The sequence below is a fragment of the Enhydra lutris genome, unplaced genomic scaffold (assembly GCF_002288905.1).
Source record: "Enhydra lutris kenyoni isolate GAN:26980312 unplaced genomic scaffold, ASM228890v2 scaffoldscaffold9, whole genome shotgun sequence".
Classification (NCBI taxonomy): Eukaryota; Metazoa; Chordata; class Mammalia; order Carnivora; family Mustelidae; genus Enhydra; species Enhydra lutris.
The window spans coordinates 37,574,017-37,594,306 of record NW_019154093.1 but is presented as its reverse complement, the minus strand read 5'-3'; the positions used below and the strand labels follow the sequence as shown (position 1 = coordinate 37,594,306).

At 34.3% G+C, this 20,290-nt stretch overlaps 1 protein-coding gene across 2 annotated transcripts in view; it reads right to left on the bottom strand.

Moving 5' to 3' along the window:
* The window catches only part of LOC111143206 (leucine rich repeat containing 7), a 336,603-nt gene that overhangs the window by 290,956 nt on the left and 25,357 nt on the right, over positions 1–20,290 (bottom strand). For both annotated transcript variants that reach the window (XM_022496767.1, XM_022496768.1), the window contains exon 2: positions 3,839–3,956. In XM_022496767.1, the coding sequence (XP_022352475.1) occupies positions 3,839–3,956 (118 nt within the window). The remainder of the gene's footprint in view (positions 1–3,838; positions 3,957–20,290) is intronic.

Below are 20,290 nucleotides of genomic sequence, written 5' to 3'. Positions count from 1 at the left end.
AGTAGAAAAACTTCTGATTGGATGGATGGTTAAAAAAAAAAAAGAGAAAAAAAAAAACAAATGGCATGAGCAAACAATACTAGAAATAGAAAGGGAGAAATAGGCACACATACGGTAGAGATTTATAAAATGTGAGAGAAGCCTATGGGCAATGCATGACAATACAATTGAATATCTAAATGATGGAATAGGTAATTTCCTAGGGAAGTATAACTTTTGAAAAAGTAACACAAAAGATATGAAGGTATAAGGATGGGTTAGAAAAAACCGTCATATGCGGAAAATATAATTTTATACATAAAAATTCAAAAGAATCTAGTGGTCATGTATTTAGCACCATGATTGAATGTAAGGTCAAGATATTAAAGTTAGTAATGTTTTCAGGTGCCTGGGTGACTCAGTAGGCTAAGCACCTGCCTTTGGCTCAGGTCATGATCTCAGGGTCCTGGGATCAAGCCCAGCATCAGCTCCCTTCTCCGTGGGGAGTCTGCTTCTCCCTCTGCCTCTGCTCCGACCCCTGCATTCTCTCTCTCTCACACACACACAAATAAATAAACTTTTTTTTAAAAAGTTAGTAATGTTTCCATATAACATCAACTAAAATTTTAAAAAGTACTTAAAAATGAACACAATGTAAAACTAATAAACTACTTAGAAATAACTCTAACAAAATGTGTGCAAGTCTCTCTTGAAAGAAATCACAAAACCTTCTTGAAAGACACAAAATAAGACCTAAGTAAAGGTGAATAGCATGCTCATAGATTACAACTAGTTCTCTCTGTGTAAAAAGGGTCAGGAGATATTTCTCAGAATAAGTGACATCTTAAATGTCTTTTAAAGGTGCTGAAGACTCTAGCTGAGGAGGACAGCAATGGGGAGGAAGGAATATTTGGGGCAGAGAAAACAGTATTTTTGCTGTGCCACAAGTAATCAGGCTGATGCATTTGGGAACAACAATTTGGTATTACCTGAGAATGAAATGGAAGGGACATGAGTCGGTTAGAGTTATGGTTAGAGAGGTAGATGAAAGTCATTCACACAAATTATGTAGATAACTTTTCTGTACATAATAGTTCACTTAAATAAAACTTTTAATATAAAAGAGTATTTTTGAATTATGGAGGGAAAATGGTGAATCAAGATGTCAGGTGGCAGAAATGGATATGAAAAGTAAAGATTTGGGGCCACGTGGACAATCAAGATCAGACTTAACCCCAGCCTCCAAGTGAATTAGTTTCATCATAAAAGGTCACTTATCAAATTCAAGCACATTTCAAGCAAATTTTTTGCCTCGACTGACTAGTACTTGAGTGAGTCACTGCCTCAAAATTAAACATTCTACTGTCAGTACCTAAACGCCAATACAGATTACATTCTCACATACCTTGACTTGTCCACCAGGACTATTCCAACCTTGTCAACTGTGATGCTGACACTGCACTTATTTTTTCCTATCTACTGTTTCTTCCCTTGACAGATTCCTAAAGGATGTATTATGTTCTTTAAGTGACAGTCTAGGTCTCTGCCACAGAATTCAGGGACAGCTTTCTTAGGTATAATTTTGTGAAAGGACTAATGTCTCAAAATCTTTTGCTGTTTGTGTAACTTCTATCAATGGCTGATATATCATCATGTTCATCAAACCTTTTGTACTATACTAACTTTGCTTCAACATGTCTAGCACATCATTTTGCATAGATATTTCCAGAATATAGAGATCATAAGCACAGCAAAAACTCCCTAAATAATATTCACAAGGACTTCTAAGGATGCTCATGGACTTCTTTCTGAATCAAAGAAGTGTAACTTGCAATTCACTTTCTGGCAACAAATTTCTTGGTGTAAGAGGCCCACTAGGAGACTTATAAAATAAGGTGTTTCTTAGGAGTTTTGTGTTTATTATTTGGGGATGATTTTTTTTTTTTTCTAATCCTCTTGGAAAAAAAAAACCAGATATTTATTTACTCAGAATACTCAGTTAAACCTGTCTGAAGACCAAGGGATGTGTTATTTTTGGCAACGTGATATCGCTCAGAATTGTAATTTGAAAATAGAATTTGATATGTGAATGTATTTAAATAGGTAAGCAGCGTAAGTACAGAAATATCTATCCACACAAATATGTGGCCTCTAAATCTATTCTTAAAATAAAGGTAGACAATGTCTTCTTTCAATGGGTCTAAATCTAGTTGCCATTATCTCTAAGTCAACACAGGTACCTCTTAAAATTGTCTTTCAGAAAACCCTCTATGTGGTAAGTTAGACTGGTGTAAAAATATGTGTGTTCCTGTTTGTACTCTATTGTTTTCTTCAAATGAAATGTTCTCCTTTATTCAGATGCTACTGTGCCTCATTGAATTCCTCAAGCCATAGCATTTATTGAACTATTCCCTAACAATAAAATAATATTGAAGTATAATTGATACATAAAGAACTACATTTATTTAATGTATACAACTTGATGACTTTGGACACATGTAAATACCAATGATACCATCATCACAAACAAGATAATAGACATGTCTCAAACCTCCTAGGATTTCCTTCTGTCCCCTTACTCTTTGTTTTTTTGTGATAAGAACAGTTAACATGAAAATTTGCCCTCTTAACAAATTTAGAGTTGCACAATATTGTATTGTTAACTATAGACACTATGTTGTAAAATGGATCTCTATAACTTACTCATCTAGCATAAATGAAATTTTAAACCCATTGAAAAACAACTTCTGTTTGTCCTGTCTAGGCTTAGGTATCATTTCTTAGGGTAATTTTCCCTAATCACACCAAATGGATTTATTTCACTAGTATACATGGCCTTCACTCTAATTGTTTATTTAATCATCCATAATTCCTTATTTAATATCTAATGCATCTACTAGAATGTAAGTTTCATGAGGGCAGAGGTCTGTTTTCATGCCTATTCCTTTGGCACCAAACATATTACCTGAAAAGTAACACACACACGCGCACACACACACGCACACACACACGCGCGCACACACACACACACACAAAATTTAACCAACTTGCTTAAGAAGGGTCATGTTTTATATCCTAATAGTGCCTAGACATAATCCCTTTTGATTAATCATTATTCTAATAAAATGAGGAGACACATTCATTTGGAAGGAAATCAAGATTTATGAATATCTGAGGAAATAGGAGACTCCCACAAACATTAAAAAGAAAATATCATCCACAAGAATATCAACATCAGCATCAGCATTTAACAATATCACCACACATGTAAGTTTGGGCCAGAAATATAACAAATATTACTGAGCACTTATTATTTTCCAGCCACTGCTCAAGACATTTGAGATAGATATATCCATGACCAAAACAGAAAATTCCTCCTATACAATAACAGAATTTACATCCTGAGGCAGGAGGAGATAGGCAATAACCATAATAAATAAGTAATTTCTGCAATACTGAGAAGATGGTCAGTACTATGGGGAAAATAGAGCAGAGTAAGGGGAATTGGGAGTTCAGTTCCAAGTAGGGTGAAAAGGTAGGTCTCATTGAATACGTGGAAAAAAATTTTACTCTGATTATGAGGAAAATAAATAGTGTAAAGGTAATAAAATGTTTTAACAAAAGATTAAATCAAATATCTGAATACAGAGAGGAAAAAAGGCCTGAGTGAGTCAGGGACTTTAGTGGAAGGGAGAGAGATTTTCACTTTGGTTTATAGTTTAAGATTTAACTTTTCAACAAAATTAACTTTGAGTTACAATAAAATTGAATAAAAAGTATTATATCATTTACTAAGAGAAAACAAAGCATATTTTTAATTAAAAATTCAAGTTATTTGGAGATAAGATGAGAATCTTACCATTTTTACTGATGTCGAGTTCTTTAAGATTAACTAAACTAGCAATAGTGGTTGGCAGATTTGAAAGATCATTATCAGGAATACTTAGTTTTCTTAGAGCTTGACAGTTGAACAATTGCTGTAAGAGAAAATAATGATTAATTAGATCTCAATTTGGTTAAATCCATTCATACATAAACTCAGTAACAAAATCCAATTCACTGTCTTTATAAATGTGGTAATAAAATGGCCACCTCCCATTTCCATATTCTCAATTCTTTTCAGAATGCTTCACATACCATCTCCATGTTCATGCCTCACTATTCTCTGCCATCCAAATTCAAAACATAAGGTATTCTATCTTCCCCTTCTGTTTACTATTAATGTAAAATTTGCCCAATCCTACTGATTTTTTTTCTTTCAAATACTTTCTGGAGTTGTCACTTCATTTCTATTCCCACAGCTACCACAATAACCCCAGTTCTCCTTCATGTATCACTTCCATTTAATCAAGTTCAGCAATTGTTTATATAACATTCAAGAACTGCAATACAGCTGAATATGTGGGCTTACATTTCTTTTGTGTCCCTCCACACTGCTTCAAGACTCTCTAGCAAATGAAACACTTAACTTTTGATATTGTTTTAAAAAAAAAATCACTAGCGATTGGTTCACTTCTACCATCAGTCCAAAGTGTTAAAATGGGGAAGAGTCAAGTGTTAAACCAATGGTTCTAAAATCCAGCACGGTTTTAATCATTGCTAAGTGGAGGTGTTTATTTAAAATGCGAATTCTTGGACTTGACCCAAAGAAGTATTGATGAGGCGGGTCTGGGATGGGAGTCAAAATCTGCATTTTTAATCAAGCAAGTCCAGTGATCTAATTATTTTGAATTATTTGTTTCCAGTATTTTGGGGGAATACTTTTTGGGGAACAATATTAGATTTTTTAGCTATGTCAATCTTATTTTAAATGCCCAAGATATAAACAGTTGGGACAGAATTTCTTATTCATTTCTGGAAAAATTATCTTAATGGGATCTCTTCTATTTGACATTTCTAATTCTATTTTGCTGATTTCCCATAGATAAAGTGTCTGGATCTATGACTATGCAATTGGCTCACAGTACATTTAACCGCTTGTTCTTTCATGTAATTCACTATTTATAGGCAAAAACAATGTAGTACATAGTTGTTATTTCTTAACTTGTTAGTTTTCTAAAAAGTAGATTGTGCTTACTGTTTATTAAGATAAAATATACAATTTCTTGCTTTTGATAAGCCATTTTGGCTCCTTACAAAGATTACTTCCAATACTTCACATAATGCTAGAATTTCAACATGGTATACAGAAGTGTTTCTACCTTTTTTTTTTTTTTAAATAAAACCTAGAAAAGAGGACTTTGATGGATTTTTTTCACTAACTACTAACTTACCCTTTAAAAAATAGAAAAATAGATGTCTATATTCATTGTAGACATTAATTTAAAAGTTTTCTCAGTCTCTATAATTCTCTGAGAACCATTAGATCCACATGCAATGCGGTTAGTTATAGATTTATAGATTTTAAAAATTCAGTCGACTCATGACTGATGTTGGTAAGACACACTAACAACTCTTTGATCTGATTACTATAGCAATTTTATACAAAATTCAGACAAATAATTTTCAAAACAGTTTTTTTTTTAAATCCAAGTTTAATCATCTCAGCTAAATTCTCAATTTTATTCAAGAATTAATTATAGGTCCTGGTTTTGTCAAAGATTAATTGACCCTATAGTTGTGGGTTCACTTTGGGGTGTTTTATTCTGTTCCATTGATTTATGTGTCTGCTTTTGTGCCAGTACTATACTGTCTTGAAGACTACAACTTCGTAATATAACTGGAAGACCAGAATGGTGATGCTTCCACCTTTGCTCTTCTTTTTCAAGATTGCTTTGGCTTTTTAGGGTCTTTTGTGCCTCTATACAAATTTTAGGATTGTTTGTTCTAGCTCTGTGAAAAATGCTCTTGGTATTTTGACAGGGATTGCATTAAATGTGTAGATTGCTTTCAATAGTATAGACATTTTAAAAATATTTGTTCTTCCAATTCCTTAACAGTGAATGTTTTTCCATTTCATTGTGTCATTTTCAATTTCTTTCATCAATGTTTTACAGTCTTCAGAGTAGAGATCTTTTACCTTTTGGGGTTAGGTTTTTTCTGAGATAGCTTATGGTTTTTGTTGCAATTGTAAATGGGATCAATTCCTTAATTTCTCTTTCTGCTTCTTCATGATTAATGTATAGAAATATAACTGACTTTTGTATATTGATTTTGTATCCTGCGACTTTTCTGAATTTGTGTATCAGTTCTACCAATTTTTTGGTGGTGTCCTTTGGGTTTTCTTTAATGGAAAAAGTTTCTTCAACAAATGGTGTTGGGAAAACTGGACAGCAGCATGGAAAAAAATGAAACAGGACAACTTTCTTACACCATACACAAAAGTAAATAAATTCAAAATGGATAAAAGATCTAAATGTAAGACAGGGAACCATTAAAATCCTAAAGGAGAACAGAGGCAATAACCTCTTTTACATTGGCCATAGCAACTTCTTATTATATATGTCTCCTGAGGCAAGGGAAACAAAAGCAATAATATGCTATTGAGACTTTATCAAAATAAAAAGTTTCTGCACAGCAAAGGAAGCAATCAACAAAACTAAAAGGCAACCTTCAGAATGGGAGAAGATATTTGCAAATGACATTATGTGATAAAGGGTTTGTATCTAAAATATATTAAAAAAACTTAGTAAACTCACAACCCAAAACTAAATGATCCAGTTAAAAAAATGGGCAGGAAAGAAGAATGGGCAGAAGGCATAGATAAACACTTTTCCCCAAAAAAAAAATTCAGATGGCTAACAGACACATGAAAAGATGACCAACATCACTCATCATCAGAGAAATATAAATCAAAACTACAATGTGATATAGCCTCACAGCAGTCAGAATGGCTAACAGCACAAGAAACACAGGTTTTGCAAGGATGTGGCAAAAGGGGAATCCTCTTGCACAATTGCTGGGAATGCAAACTGTACAGCCACTCTGGAAAACAGTAGGAGGTTCCTCAAAAAGTTAAAAATATAACTACCCTAGGATCCAGAAATTGCACTACTAAGCATTTACCCAAATGATACAAAAATATTAATTTGAAGGGATACATGCAACCTGATGTTTGTGGTAGCATTATCAACAATAGCCAAATTATAAAAAGAGCCCAAATGTCCTTCGATTGAAGAATGGATAAAGAAGATGCAATGTCTACACACACACACACACACACACACACTATAATATTACCAGCCATCAAAAAGAATGAAATGAAATCTCGCCATTTGTAAATGATGTGGATGGAGCTGGAGACTATTATGCTAAGCAAAAAGTAAGTCAGTCAGAGAGAGACAAATACCATACGATTTCAGTCATGTGTGGAATTTAAGAAACAAAATAAATGAACATAGCATGGGGGAGGGGGAAGAGAGAGAGGGAAACCAAGAAACACACTCTTAATTATAGAGAACAAACTGATGGTTACTAGAAGGGAGGTAGGTGGGAGGATGGGTTAAATTGGTGGGTATTAAAGAAGGCACTTGTGATGAGCACTGGGTGTTGTATGTAAGTGATGAATCACTGAATTCTATATCTGAAACTAATTTACACTGTATGTTAACTAGCTGGAACTTAAATAAAAACTTGGAAAAAATAAAATTAAGGAAAAAGAACTAATAGAGATCTCTATATTCTCCTCCAATATTATTTTATTTTATTTTTTTTAAAGATTTTATTTATTTATTTGGGAGAGTAAGAGTGTGGGCATAAGTTGAGGGGAGGGCAAGGGAGAGAGACAAATAGAATCCCCACTGAGTGGGGATCCTGATACGGCCTTGATCCCAGGATCCTGAGATCATGACCTTAGCCAAAGGCAGACACTTAACTGACTGAACCATCCAGGCACCCCAATTCTTCTCCAATTTTAAATTAAGTTATTCAGCAACAAAAGGTATAGAAACTCCTGAACACCCTATTACATGGACAATCTAAGACTCCTGTCGTATAGAGGCTAAGAGCATGGCATTTGGAATCAGCTTGATGTGGGTTCAATTCCCATGCATCTAGTTATTAGCTGCGTGATCTTGGGCAAGTTACCTAATGTCTCTGGACTTGTGAATTTCCTCACTTGTATAAATAGGAAAAATAACATTCTCTAACTTGAAGGGTGTTGAGATGACTAAATGAGTTATTTATTCATATTCAAATATTCACATTGAAATATCTCATCAGTTTTAAGTACTGCATTTTTTCACATATTAACATCTTTGATATTTGAAATGACTCTTATAATCAAGAGCAAGTTATAATTTGGGGGGTTCCTGGGTGGCTCAGTCAGTTAAGTGTTCAACTTTTGGTTTCATCTCAGGTCATGATCTCAGGATTGTGAGATCAAGCCCTAAGTCCAGCTTTGTGCTCACCACAGAATTTGCTTGAGATTCTCTCTCTCCTCTTCCTCTCTCCTTCCTTGCACCCTCTCTCTAAATAAACAAATAAAATTTCAAAAAAAAAAAAAAAAAGAGCCATCAAAGATGGCTTTTAAGGAGTGTATCTTTTAAGGAATGTACACTTTTAAGGAGTGTATCTTCCTTAGTGGTACAATAATGACATGTCTTATAATCATTAACCTTGGATTAATGAAATGAATTACTTGTAAAAGTTTGGCACATAGTGAGAGCTAATAACTGTTGGCTATTCTGAATATTTATATACACAAATACAGAGGCACACCTATGCAGTAATCTATTTCTTATTTTTCTTTTTAAAAAATATTTTTTAAATTTATTTGACAGAGATAAAGACAGAAAGAGAACACAAGCAGGGAGAGTGGCAGGCAGAGGCAGAGGGAGAATCAGGCTCCCCACTGAGCAGAAAGCCCAATGCAGGTCTTGGTCCCAGGACCCCTGGGATCATGACCTGAGCTGAAGTCAGGCACTCAAGAGCCCCTATATCTTATTTTTCTAGATGATGAGGACTTTGAAGCCGGGAGTCAAGTCTAATTCATCTTGGCATTAACTTGTTTCACCTCTGCACATGCCAAAGTGGCTAGCACCACATCTTGAACATGGTGTATGCTGCATAAATATCTTTGGAAGTATACTTAGATAAGTCAAGGGAAAATGAGGACAGTGATAGATTCCAGCTGAGAGTGGTACTTCACTGAACTGGAAGTTTCAGATAGGTAAACAATCTCAGTGGAATTTAAATTTCCTAAACAAAGCAGTGAACTTTGAATATGAGTCATGATGTCTAAAAATTGGCAAAGAAATTAAGAAAGCATTTTAATGATTCTTTCAAGATTCAAGCTTTGAATGAAAATGAAATAAAGAAAGATTATGAACTATGTGTGATTCTTTCATATAGTACAAAACAGCAAATATAATTAATAGCTAATTAGAGTAAGACTGTTAATGCTAATGGTTATCCTGTCTTTCATTTGCTAATGATATTTCACATTTCAAAAACATTAAAACTATTTTGAGTCTTAAAATATTTTTGTACTGAAGTATTCTCTTTCTTGGGAGAAAGGAAGCAATTTAACTCTGACAGAAATTGGTTTTAGAAGAGTATGCAATTTAAATTATTGACTCCAGAAAGCAATGGTTAGATATTTTCTAAGAAGCTGCCACAGAAGATAAAGGCCTGAGTGAGGAAAATAAAACATATTCAGACCCCAAAATGTATATTCTAAGAGGTATATTATTCATTTATTCATGGAAAACCATGAGTTGATATTTGTTGCAAATGAGATATTATGCTAAGTGCAAGGGACAAAAAGTGAGTAAGACACAGCCACTGAGTTCAGATTGCTTACAATTTAATATTTACACACTCAATTAACTGCAATGTGAAAAAAGATTCCATGAAGATAAATAACAGGTGTTATGTAAACACAAAAGTAGGATATTGGCACCAAAGGATATGGAGGATAGTGGTGGGGTGGATTCATGAAAGTATACCTAGAAGGGGGGATTAAAAAATGAATCACCCAAGAGCAGGCAAAGTTAGACAGATGAAGGCTAAAGGGGGATAACTTTGTAACTTTCTGTAGCATCTGAAGATACTCCCAACTCAAAAAATGTGTAACTTAATCTAGTTTCAGATGATTTGTTTTAAAGCATGAGGAGACTTGGATCTTGGAGTGAATACTCTGAGTCTACAATTACATGCATTTAAAACATATTTAATGAATACCTATTGTATGCTATGGTCCATGTTCCATGTTGAAATTAAAGACATCAAAGGAGGGACACCTAGATGGCTCAGTTCGTTAAGCATCTGACTCTTGTTTTGAGCTCATGCCATGATCTCAGGGTTGTGGGATTGAGCCCTGCATGGGGCTCTGCTCTCAGCAGGAAGTATGCTTGAGATTTTCTCTCTTCCCCTTCTCCTGCCCCCTTCCCACCCATACACTGTCTCTCTTTAAAATAAATAAATCTTTAAAAAAGAAACATGAAATGATCCTGTCAATTTCTGGTTTTTAGCAGTATGGTGAACTAAATATTGAAAGAAAAACATTTTAGAGCAGCAAAGCTACACACACACACATGCACACACACTCCTTGAATGCATAACTAAGCTCTGTCTGTAATGTACAAAAATCCTCAAATCCCAGAATACCAAGAAAAGAAAATAATACATAGAGTTAAGTAGGTCTACATTTAACTTTTGTTCTGGTGATATCTGTTGGTCTATGGTGCCTGAAGGCTTAGATACTTTTGTAAAAAGAGGGATGGAAAATTCCTTGGGGTCTGAACAGAGTGGGAGATTGGCTTATAGACCACTACAGTTAGATTTGGGATTTCCTAAGGGTGACATCCTCTGTGAGTGAAGTAGAAAAAACAGTCCTTCAAAGAAGGTCATTGCGGAATGCATGCCTTTCTCAGTTTTGACTCTGTGTGAAGTAAGGAGAAATAAAGAAAAGAAAAAGAAAGAGGGAAGGGGAGAGTAAGAAAGAAAGAAAGAAAGAAAGGTAAAAAGAAAGAAAGAAAGAAAGAAAGGAAGGAAGAAAGAAAGAAAGAAAGGAAGGAAAGAAAGAGAAGACAGGGAGAGAGAAAGAAGAGGGAAAGAAAAAATATAGGAAAGATAAAGAAGAAACAAATAAGGAAAGGAAAGGAAAGAAGAAAGGCCAGGAAGAAGAAAGGAATGAAGGGAGGGAGGAAAGGAAAGGAAAGGAAAAGTGTACCAAAAAAGAATAGGAAGAAATAAAAACAAAAACAGAAAGAAAGATGAAAATTAACCTTCTAGGGCTTACCAGCCACAGCCTATCTTCTTCCCCTGAGTTAGAGTCTGGAATTCACAATATCTATAAGGCTCCCCAAAACCCAGTTCAGAGTTACATGTGGTCCTGGATTACTAATGCTCCAAATGCCTGGTAAAAGTAAATACAGATCTCCTCCGAAGGAACATTTAAATTAAGACCTCAATGAATTCCCACAGACAAAGTTCTAAGAAATATGGGATCATTTTTTTTAAAAAAAAAATCACTAAATATATAATTAAATAATCAACTGAATGAGATGATGCAGAAAAACAAATAATCCTGCCTCTAAATAAAGCAGATGTTAGAATTATAAAATGTAAACTACAATTTATATGTATTTAATATGTTTAAAGAAATAAAAGTGTGATTTGAAAGCATGATGATAAAAGAGGAGATTATCACAGAGAGGTCACAGATCAGAATAAACATTGCTGGAGAAGGCAATAGTGAACTAGGTGTTAAGAAGAAATTAACTGAATTTAAAAACAAGGGGATGGAAAATAGAAAAGACTGGTTATATGACATGAAGAACACAATAAGAGCTTTTAAAATTTAAGTAAAACTTATTAGAGAAAAAGAGGATGAAGTGCCTGAGGAATTCCAAATTTGTTCAGAAACCCTCATCTTGATTGATGAAGCTAAAAAAAATTAGAAATAAGTTAAATGAAAGATAACCTACATTTAGACTTATATGAATTTACAGAGTATCAAAGTCAATAGATCTTAAAAATTACCAAAGGAGAGATTACCTTCTAAAGATTGAGAATGAGAAAGACAGAAGATTTAATAATTAAAGCAAAAACTCATTAGATGTTATTACTAAAGTACTAAGAGTAAATAATGTAATATTTGCAACAATTTTTTAGGAAAAGAGCAAAATGATAGCATTTTTAGATAAAGACAAACTGAGTTGACTACCAAGATACTTTCATTAAAACAACCACCAAAAGATATTTAATTTTTAAAAGATCTATTTATTTACTTGAGAGAAAGAGTGGGCAGGGGCAGGGGACAGAGGGAGAGAGAAAGGGAGAAAATCTCAAGCAAACTCACCACTGAGCGTACAGCCTGACTTGGGGCTCAACCTCAAGACCCTGAGATCATGACCTGAGCCAAAACCAAAAGTGGGATGCTCAACTGACTAAGCCACCCAGGTACCCCTCAAAAAATATCTTTTAGGAAGAAGGCAAAGGACTCTAGCAGACACATTTGAGCTGCAGGAGTAATAGCATTAAAATTTTTTTTAATTACACAGGACATGTGGTTTAAAACCAAACAAACATTAGCTATATAAAATAATGAAAAGATTTCTAATTATAGTATTAAAAATCAATGTAGGTCAAAACAGTTTGATAGTGGCATAAAACAGACATTTAGATCAATGGAACAGAATTGAAAACACAGAAATAAACCCACTCATATACATTCAATGGATATTTTACAATGGAGAAAAAAAAAAGCAAAAAAGGGTAGTCTTGTCAATAAATAGTGATGGGAAAACTGGATAACCACATATAGAAGAATGAAATTAGACCCCTATCTTATACCATTTATAAAACTTAATTCAAAGTGGATTAAATACTTAAATGTAAGATACAAAACTGTAGGACTACTAAGAAAAAACTGAACATAGGTTAAAAAGCTCTTGACATTGTTTTTGGCAAAGATTTTTGGGACATGACATCAAAAGCACAACCAATAAAAACAAAAATAAACAAGTGAGACTATATCACACTAAAAAGTTTGTGCACAGAAAAAGAAATGATCTGTAAAATACAAAATTAACCTATGGAATGAGAAAAATATTTGCATACCATTTGTCTAATTTCAATAGTAAACAAAAACAAAAACATAAAAACAAAGCAAAACAAGAAGCAACCTGATTAAAAAATGGGCAAAGGACTTAAACAGACACTTTTTTCCAAAGAGGACATACAGATGGTCAACAGGTGCACAAAAATATGCTTGACATCACTAATCATCAGAAAATGCAAAACAAAATGAAACGACACATCATCTCACACCTGTCTGAATGGTTATTACCAGAAAAACAAAAAACAAGTGTTGGCAAGGCTGTGGAAAAAAGGGAACCCTGGTACTTTTGGTGGAATTGTAAACTGGTGCAGTCACTATGAAAAACAGTATGTAGATTTCTTAAGAAATTAAAAATAGAACTATCATAGGATTCGGCAATCCCACTTCTGGATATATACACAAAGGAAATGAAAACACCTGTTTCAAAGAAGTGCATGTTCATTGTAGCATTATTCAAAATAGCCAAGGCATAGGAAACAACCTAAGTGTCCATCAACAGATGAATGAATAAAGGTATGGTGTATATGAATATTTAGATATAATGGAACGTTATTCAGTCATAAAAAGAAGGAAATCTTGCTTTTTATTACAATATGGATGGACCTCGAGGGCATTATACTAGGTGAAATAAGTCAGAGAGAGAAAGACAAATATTGGATGATCTCAATTATATGTGACATCTAAAGAAGTTGAACTCAGAGAAAGAGAGAGTAGAATGGTGCTTGTCACGGACTGTGGGATGGAAGAAATGGGAAGATGTTGGCTAAAGGGTACAAATTCCCAACTATGAGATAAATAAGATCTGGAGATCTAATGTACAGCATGGTGATTATAATTATGAAAACTATATCATATACTTGAAAGTTTTAAAGAAGGTAGGTCTTAAATGTTATTACCATGCATACACACATACACTCACATACTCACAACTCCTAATTATGTGAAGGGATGGAGATGTGGTACCTTACTGATACTTAATTACTTTATTGTGATAACTATTTTGCAATATATGCATATATTTAGTCATCACACAATTTGCATATGTTATGTCAGTAATAGCTCAATAAAGCTGGGTAGAACTAAAAAATCTGAACAACAAATGCATATGTATCAGGAAAAAGCTACATTAAGACAGCCATATGTTAAAAAACACTAGCTCACCTGGAATATATGAATCTGAACTTGTATGCACCTACTATCATTATCTTTAGAACATTTAAAGAAAAATTTCATTTATCTACATGGAGGTAACATCATAACAAGGTATTTCAACAAATTTGTCTCAGAAATTGATTAAAAACAGACAAAAAGAAAAGCTATAGAAGAATTTATGGCAAGTAGATTGTCCTGCTGGACACAGAATACTGAACTCAAGCATACATAGTACATTTTTTAAAAAGTACATATGAAAAATTTGCAATTAACCACATATTAGACATGAAGTCTCAACAATGTCAAAGAATTTGTAACAAAAAGACCAAATTCTTGGATCATAATGCAAGTTATAAATTATTCACCAAAAGATAACTTTAAAAGCTTTATAAAAATTTAAAGTTGATAACTCATGGGTTGGAGGAGAAATCATACTGGAAATTATAAAATACAAGTAAGCAGGAATAAATTATTGCATGTTAAAAATGGCAGGATATAGCTAGAGAAATTGGGAGTGATTTGTCACCTTAAGGGCTTACATTAAGAAAAAAATAGAAGGCCGAAATGAATGAGTTAAGCATGCAGTTGAGAAAAATGGTAACAGAATGTAGAAAGGAAACAAAGATAAAGGAAAGAGTTCTTCACAACACATTCATCTATGAAGGAAGGACAGAGATTCTGAAACAACCAGACTGGGAACTCCTTAAGCTAAGGAAGCATGTATTTTGTGGGTCATTATATGCATCTTATGATTGTTTTGTCTTTTTAAATTTTTTTTATTGTGGAATGTGAATATACAAGGGTATATATAATATGTATGTCCTTTTAAAATTATGATGATAAAACAAAGACCCTTATCCCTCAATCTAGCTAAACAAAGCTACTTTATGCCCCTCCCAGTCATGACTTTAGGTTCCTACCTGACCCATCTTGAGGCAACCAATTTCTTGAATTTTATTTTGCTCATTCCCTCACTTTTATTTATATTTTTGCCACAGTGCCTACCAATCCTAAATATATATATATTGTTAAGATTTGTCTGTTTATATGAATGGAATAATACCGTATGCTTTGTTCTGCAACTTGTTTTCTCATACAATATTGTGTTATCAACATTATTCCATGTTGAAGTATATCATCTATTTATTCACTTTTACCACTTCGTGCTTCATAAAACACAATTGTCTTATATATTCTACTCTTGATAGACTTTTGGGCTTTTTCCACTTTTTTTCTAATCTAAGCAATGCTGCTAAAAACATTCTTATGTATGTCAGCTAGTGCACATGTACAGAAGTTTCTCTAAGGAGGTAGGCATATGCTCAAATTTACTAAGTAAGAGAATTTTTTTCCCAATGTACCTCTAACAATTTAAATTCCCACTAACAAAGATAAGAATTCTTATTTCTTCATACAAATTTCTAAACTTTGGTACTGTCAGACTATTTAATTTTCCCCCAATCTGTGGTATGTACCATGGTACCATATTTTACCTAATAATTAATAAAATTGAACATATTTCCTTGTTTTATTCATTTAAAAGAGCTCATCACATATTCTGGATACTGATTCTTTGCCAGTTCTCTCAATATATGGCTCATCTTTCCATTCTTTTTATGATATCTCTTGATAAAAAGGCATTTATAGTAGTCAAATTTCTCTCTCAGTTTTAATATGTACAGATGGCCTCCTACTTTTTTCCTCCCAAAAGTTTTAATGCTTTGACTTGACTCATTTGGAATTTATTTTTGAGAAGGATGTGAAGCAAGGATCCATTCTTTTCCTTTTATAGATGACCAGTTATTCTAGCATCATTTTTAAAATAGTCCATTATTTCTCCACTGATTTACAAGACAAGTTCTGTTTGTATATCTGATTTCCACATAAAGGTTTCAGCCAGAATGTGAAAGGGTCTGAGTCAAGGCTTTATCCTACAGGAAGTGCTCTAGTTGTAATCTTTAATCATTTGAGTCAACTTTACAGTTGCTGTCTCCAGAAACACACACACGCGGCACCGCGCGCGCGCGCGCACACACACACACACACACACACACACACACACACTCATTTGCATTCAATTTCGACAACTTGCAAATCACTAGAAGCCCATGCTTGGATCTGTGGAGCAGGTTAAGGACCTTGTAATAGGTCATAATGTGTTATTTCCAAAAAAGCAGATGCAAAAATTGGGTCCATCTGCTTTTCGTTTTCATCGTCTTTCTGCTCTCTTCAGGACAAAGCCCAAACTGAATTGTGGCTTTCAATGCCCTTTACCTCTCCAGTTTCTCCTCTGGTCATTCTCTGGTTCCTTGTCTCTTCCTCACACCCTCCTCACATCTCCTGCCACACTCAGCAACTCCAGTTTCTGCACCCACCATACTCTGCCTTGCTTTTGCAAAGCCAGGTCTTCAGCTGAAGCTTTTCTCCATCCCACCTCATCCTGCTTCCCCTATACCCCATCTCTAAGATGAGGCCCTCCCATCTTTCAGGTCACAGCTTAAGACGAGTTGACTTGCTCCCCTTGTGTACTTTCATAACATTCTGTTACTTATCCCTATCGAAGCCTGGATGTCAGTGTTTTGGGACTGTTAGACTGTAAGCTTCTCTAGTTCTAACAGCATCTACAGGGTATCATGCAGTGCCTGACACATTGTCACCTTGTCTCCCTCTGTAAATCCCTTGTTCTTTCATGAATATTCTAATGCAGGGGAATTGCAAATAACAAGATAGTTCAGGTACCATTTCCTGTGCCTGTTATATAGATTTTAAAATACATCATCTTTACTTCTAGATTTTAAACTAGATTTTAAAAATATATTTTAAAATATGTCATCTAGATTTTAAATTAGATTTTTAGATTTTAAATTTTATTTATTTATTTTTTAAAGATTTTATCCATGTACTTGAGAGAGAGAGAGTGAGAGAGCGAGCATGAGAGAGGAGAGGGACAAAAGGAGAAGCAGACTACCTGCTGAGCAGGGAGCCCAATTCAGGACTCCATCCCAGGACTCCAGGATCACGACCTGAGCTGAAGGCAGTCGCGCAACCAACTGAGCCACCCAGGCTCCCCTAGATTTTAGATTTTAAGCTATATTTTAAATTATATCATCTCTACTTCTTACAACAATGTTGCATGTAAGGTATTATTATTCCTACTTTGCACATGGGAAAACTCAAGAGGCTAAATTTTATAATATTATAAACCTATGAAGTGTTGAAGCCAGCACTCAAATTCAGTTCTGCCTGGTATAAAACCATTACTACTGCAGTGCCCTGCTCACTCTTCACCATCAGATCTGTGTTTTGGAAAGATAACAGTGACAACTGACAACCTGGTTGGCAGCTGCATAGTAGGGGAGAGTAAATGAGACAGTGGGAACCTTGAGCTGATCAAAATGGTCCTAGGAGGATTTAGGGAAGAAAACTCAGATTCAATGACTATCTTTGACAGCAAGGACCTAAATTAAAGTAAATATGAGTATATGTTATAGCACTTTGCTATCCCTGGAATGCTATATAAATGCAAACTACTATAATTTGGATTAGCATTTTATTACCACCTTTGTACTCAGGCTTGGAAAATTAAGGACACAATAAAAACATCGTGAATGTAAATGACTATATCTGCAAACATAGTTCCTTAGGAAAAATAAGATATAAGATGTTTATTTTTCCACCACAAACAAAAAATATTAGTTGCTTGTGAGTTAAAAAAAAAAACAAACAAACACTTTTCCTGAAAAGTTTCATATAAGATCATAAATATTCAAGGAGAGGGTTATTGATGCCATATGTTGGCACAAGTGGATTCCAACAGGGAAAAGGACTGTCTAATGAGCTGGCGTTGCTGAATTGCTGATTTCTTAGTTCTTCTTTTGAATCCCTTTAAAAGTGTTCAGGCTATGTAATGTTTCCAAGTTCTTTTGAAAGCTCTTTCAAAAAATAATTATTTTATGCACATGATAATAAAACGTTTTAAAATTCTTCAGTTTAATACAAATGTTAATTATCTTTAGAAAAGAGCCAACTTAAAAATAATAGAGTAAAAAATGGTTTTATATAGGTAATTGGTGAAATGGTAAGCTTCTAATTATGACATTCATTTGCTTCTTTTTTTTTTCCTTCCTCTCTCTCTTCCCTCCTCTTTTCCGTTCCTCCTCCCCTTTCTCTCCTACTTCTTCCCTTCTCTCCTTCTCATTTCCCTTCCTTCCTGACTGCTGGCATTCAGAGAGCATCTCTTGAACATCTACTCAGTAGACAGACACAGTGCCAGGACCCAAAGATAAATAACAAAAGTATCTGCTTCCTCAAGTATACAGTCAGCTAGTGGTTATAAATTCAGAAAAAAAGTGCAATGTAATAAATACTAAAATGAAGAGGGGGCTTTGCGAAGTGCATTTTACTCCAAAAGAAACATTTCTAGACCTTGCCTTTAACCTAGAGAATTTGGATGTGTGGATTCGCATGCCTTTCAAACTAGTCTACACTGTTCCCACACATTTACATCCACTCCATAAATGTTCATGAGCAGGGGAAGTGACTGACTCAGGTTGTTATTTTTGAGAGACAACTGGCACCTGTGACCAGAAGCAGGCGTGGGTGATCAGAAAACAGGTGAAAAATAATGAGAGTATTAGTTAAGGCAGTGTCAGGAGGGGTGAGGAGGGAGATGCATCAGGAGGGGAAATCTTTCAGATATGGTGTGAGTAGTACACAAGCAGTCAAAAAAGGGAGGGTTTTGTGCAGTAGTGGAGCTATAGGTTGATGTGGATGGTGTAGGGCTAGGTGGTGCTGATAGCATCAGATAAGACTGCAGCTATAGCTAAAGGGAACACTTAAAATCCCTTCTAGGGCATTTGGCAGTATTGAATGTGCATCAGAGAAGAGCTCTTTTCTTCCTCACATAAAGATGGCAACAACAATAAATACCTAAACATTATCCCAGAAAACAGTAAATATCATTGCTGTTGTTTTTGAAATATGGATCTTTTCAGCAACAATTTGTACAAGGGTGTTGTTGAATCATTTCTTCCTTTAGAACAGAAAGTTTATTTTAGCATTTGTCATTGCCTTAGAAGGAAGGAAATATAGATATGTTTTATTGGAATAACAGCTGTCAGTTTGAATATACAAGGCATAGCAACCTTGCCAAACCCATTCTACTTGAGAAAAATATGCATTTAAAAGTTTTTAAATGAAAATGGTTTCTAATTTATAAGCCCCTAATTACTTCACTTGATGGTAGCAAGCTAATAACACCAAAAAAGAAATAGGAAAAAAGTGAAAGCTGAATTTAAAAGTAACTCTTCAAATGTTTTTACCTTTGACTCATCTTAATTGCTGCTAGACATTTGGGGCAAATTCCTGATATCTTTATAATACTTATGACAAGTGATGTTTGTGTGTACGTGTGTGTGTGTGTGTGTGTGTGTTTGTGTGTGCACATGTGCCCACAGATGTACCTTTTGTTACCTTTTTAGTAACTACTCGTTAGTTAAAAAACAAAAAAACAAAAAAAACCTGGCTAATTGACATTTATAAAAGTATTGGATTTGTCTATAGAGAGAATGATCAATATGGTATGCGAGCAATTGTGTTAAATGGTATTCATTTAGACATTCATATATATAAACAATGTTCTTGTCTATCTATGCTTTGATCAGTTGTACGTTACTGATCCAACCTGGGCTGGCTAACCGTGCCCAGGTCAGCAAACCAGACAGAAGATGGTATAGCTGGAGTCTCTTTTCCATTTGTACTGATAGTGGAAAAGTTAATAAGCTTTGGAATCAAACAAACTTAGATTTGAATTCTGACTTCACCCTAACTGGCCACATGCTACTTAGCAAGTTCCATACATATTCTCTAAGACTCAATTTAACATTTAAAAAGCTCAGTTGGACTGTGTTAATAATGCACTTCTGTCAAGCAGAATTTGCTGACACACACAATCCCCAGCAAAATATGATTAGTTGACTAATCTACACAGTAGATTGTCTACTGTGGTTTTAAATAATCTGTGTAATGGTTCTACAATCCACTTTTACAAAATCATATTATAATTATTTATGCAACAAATATTTAGTGAGACCTAAACTTTGAACCAATGTGTTTCCTATTGAAACAAAGATTAAATAGACATAGTCCCATATC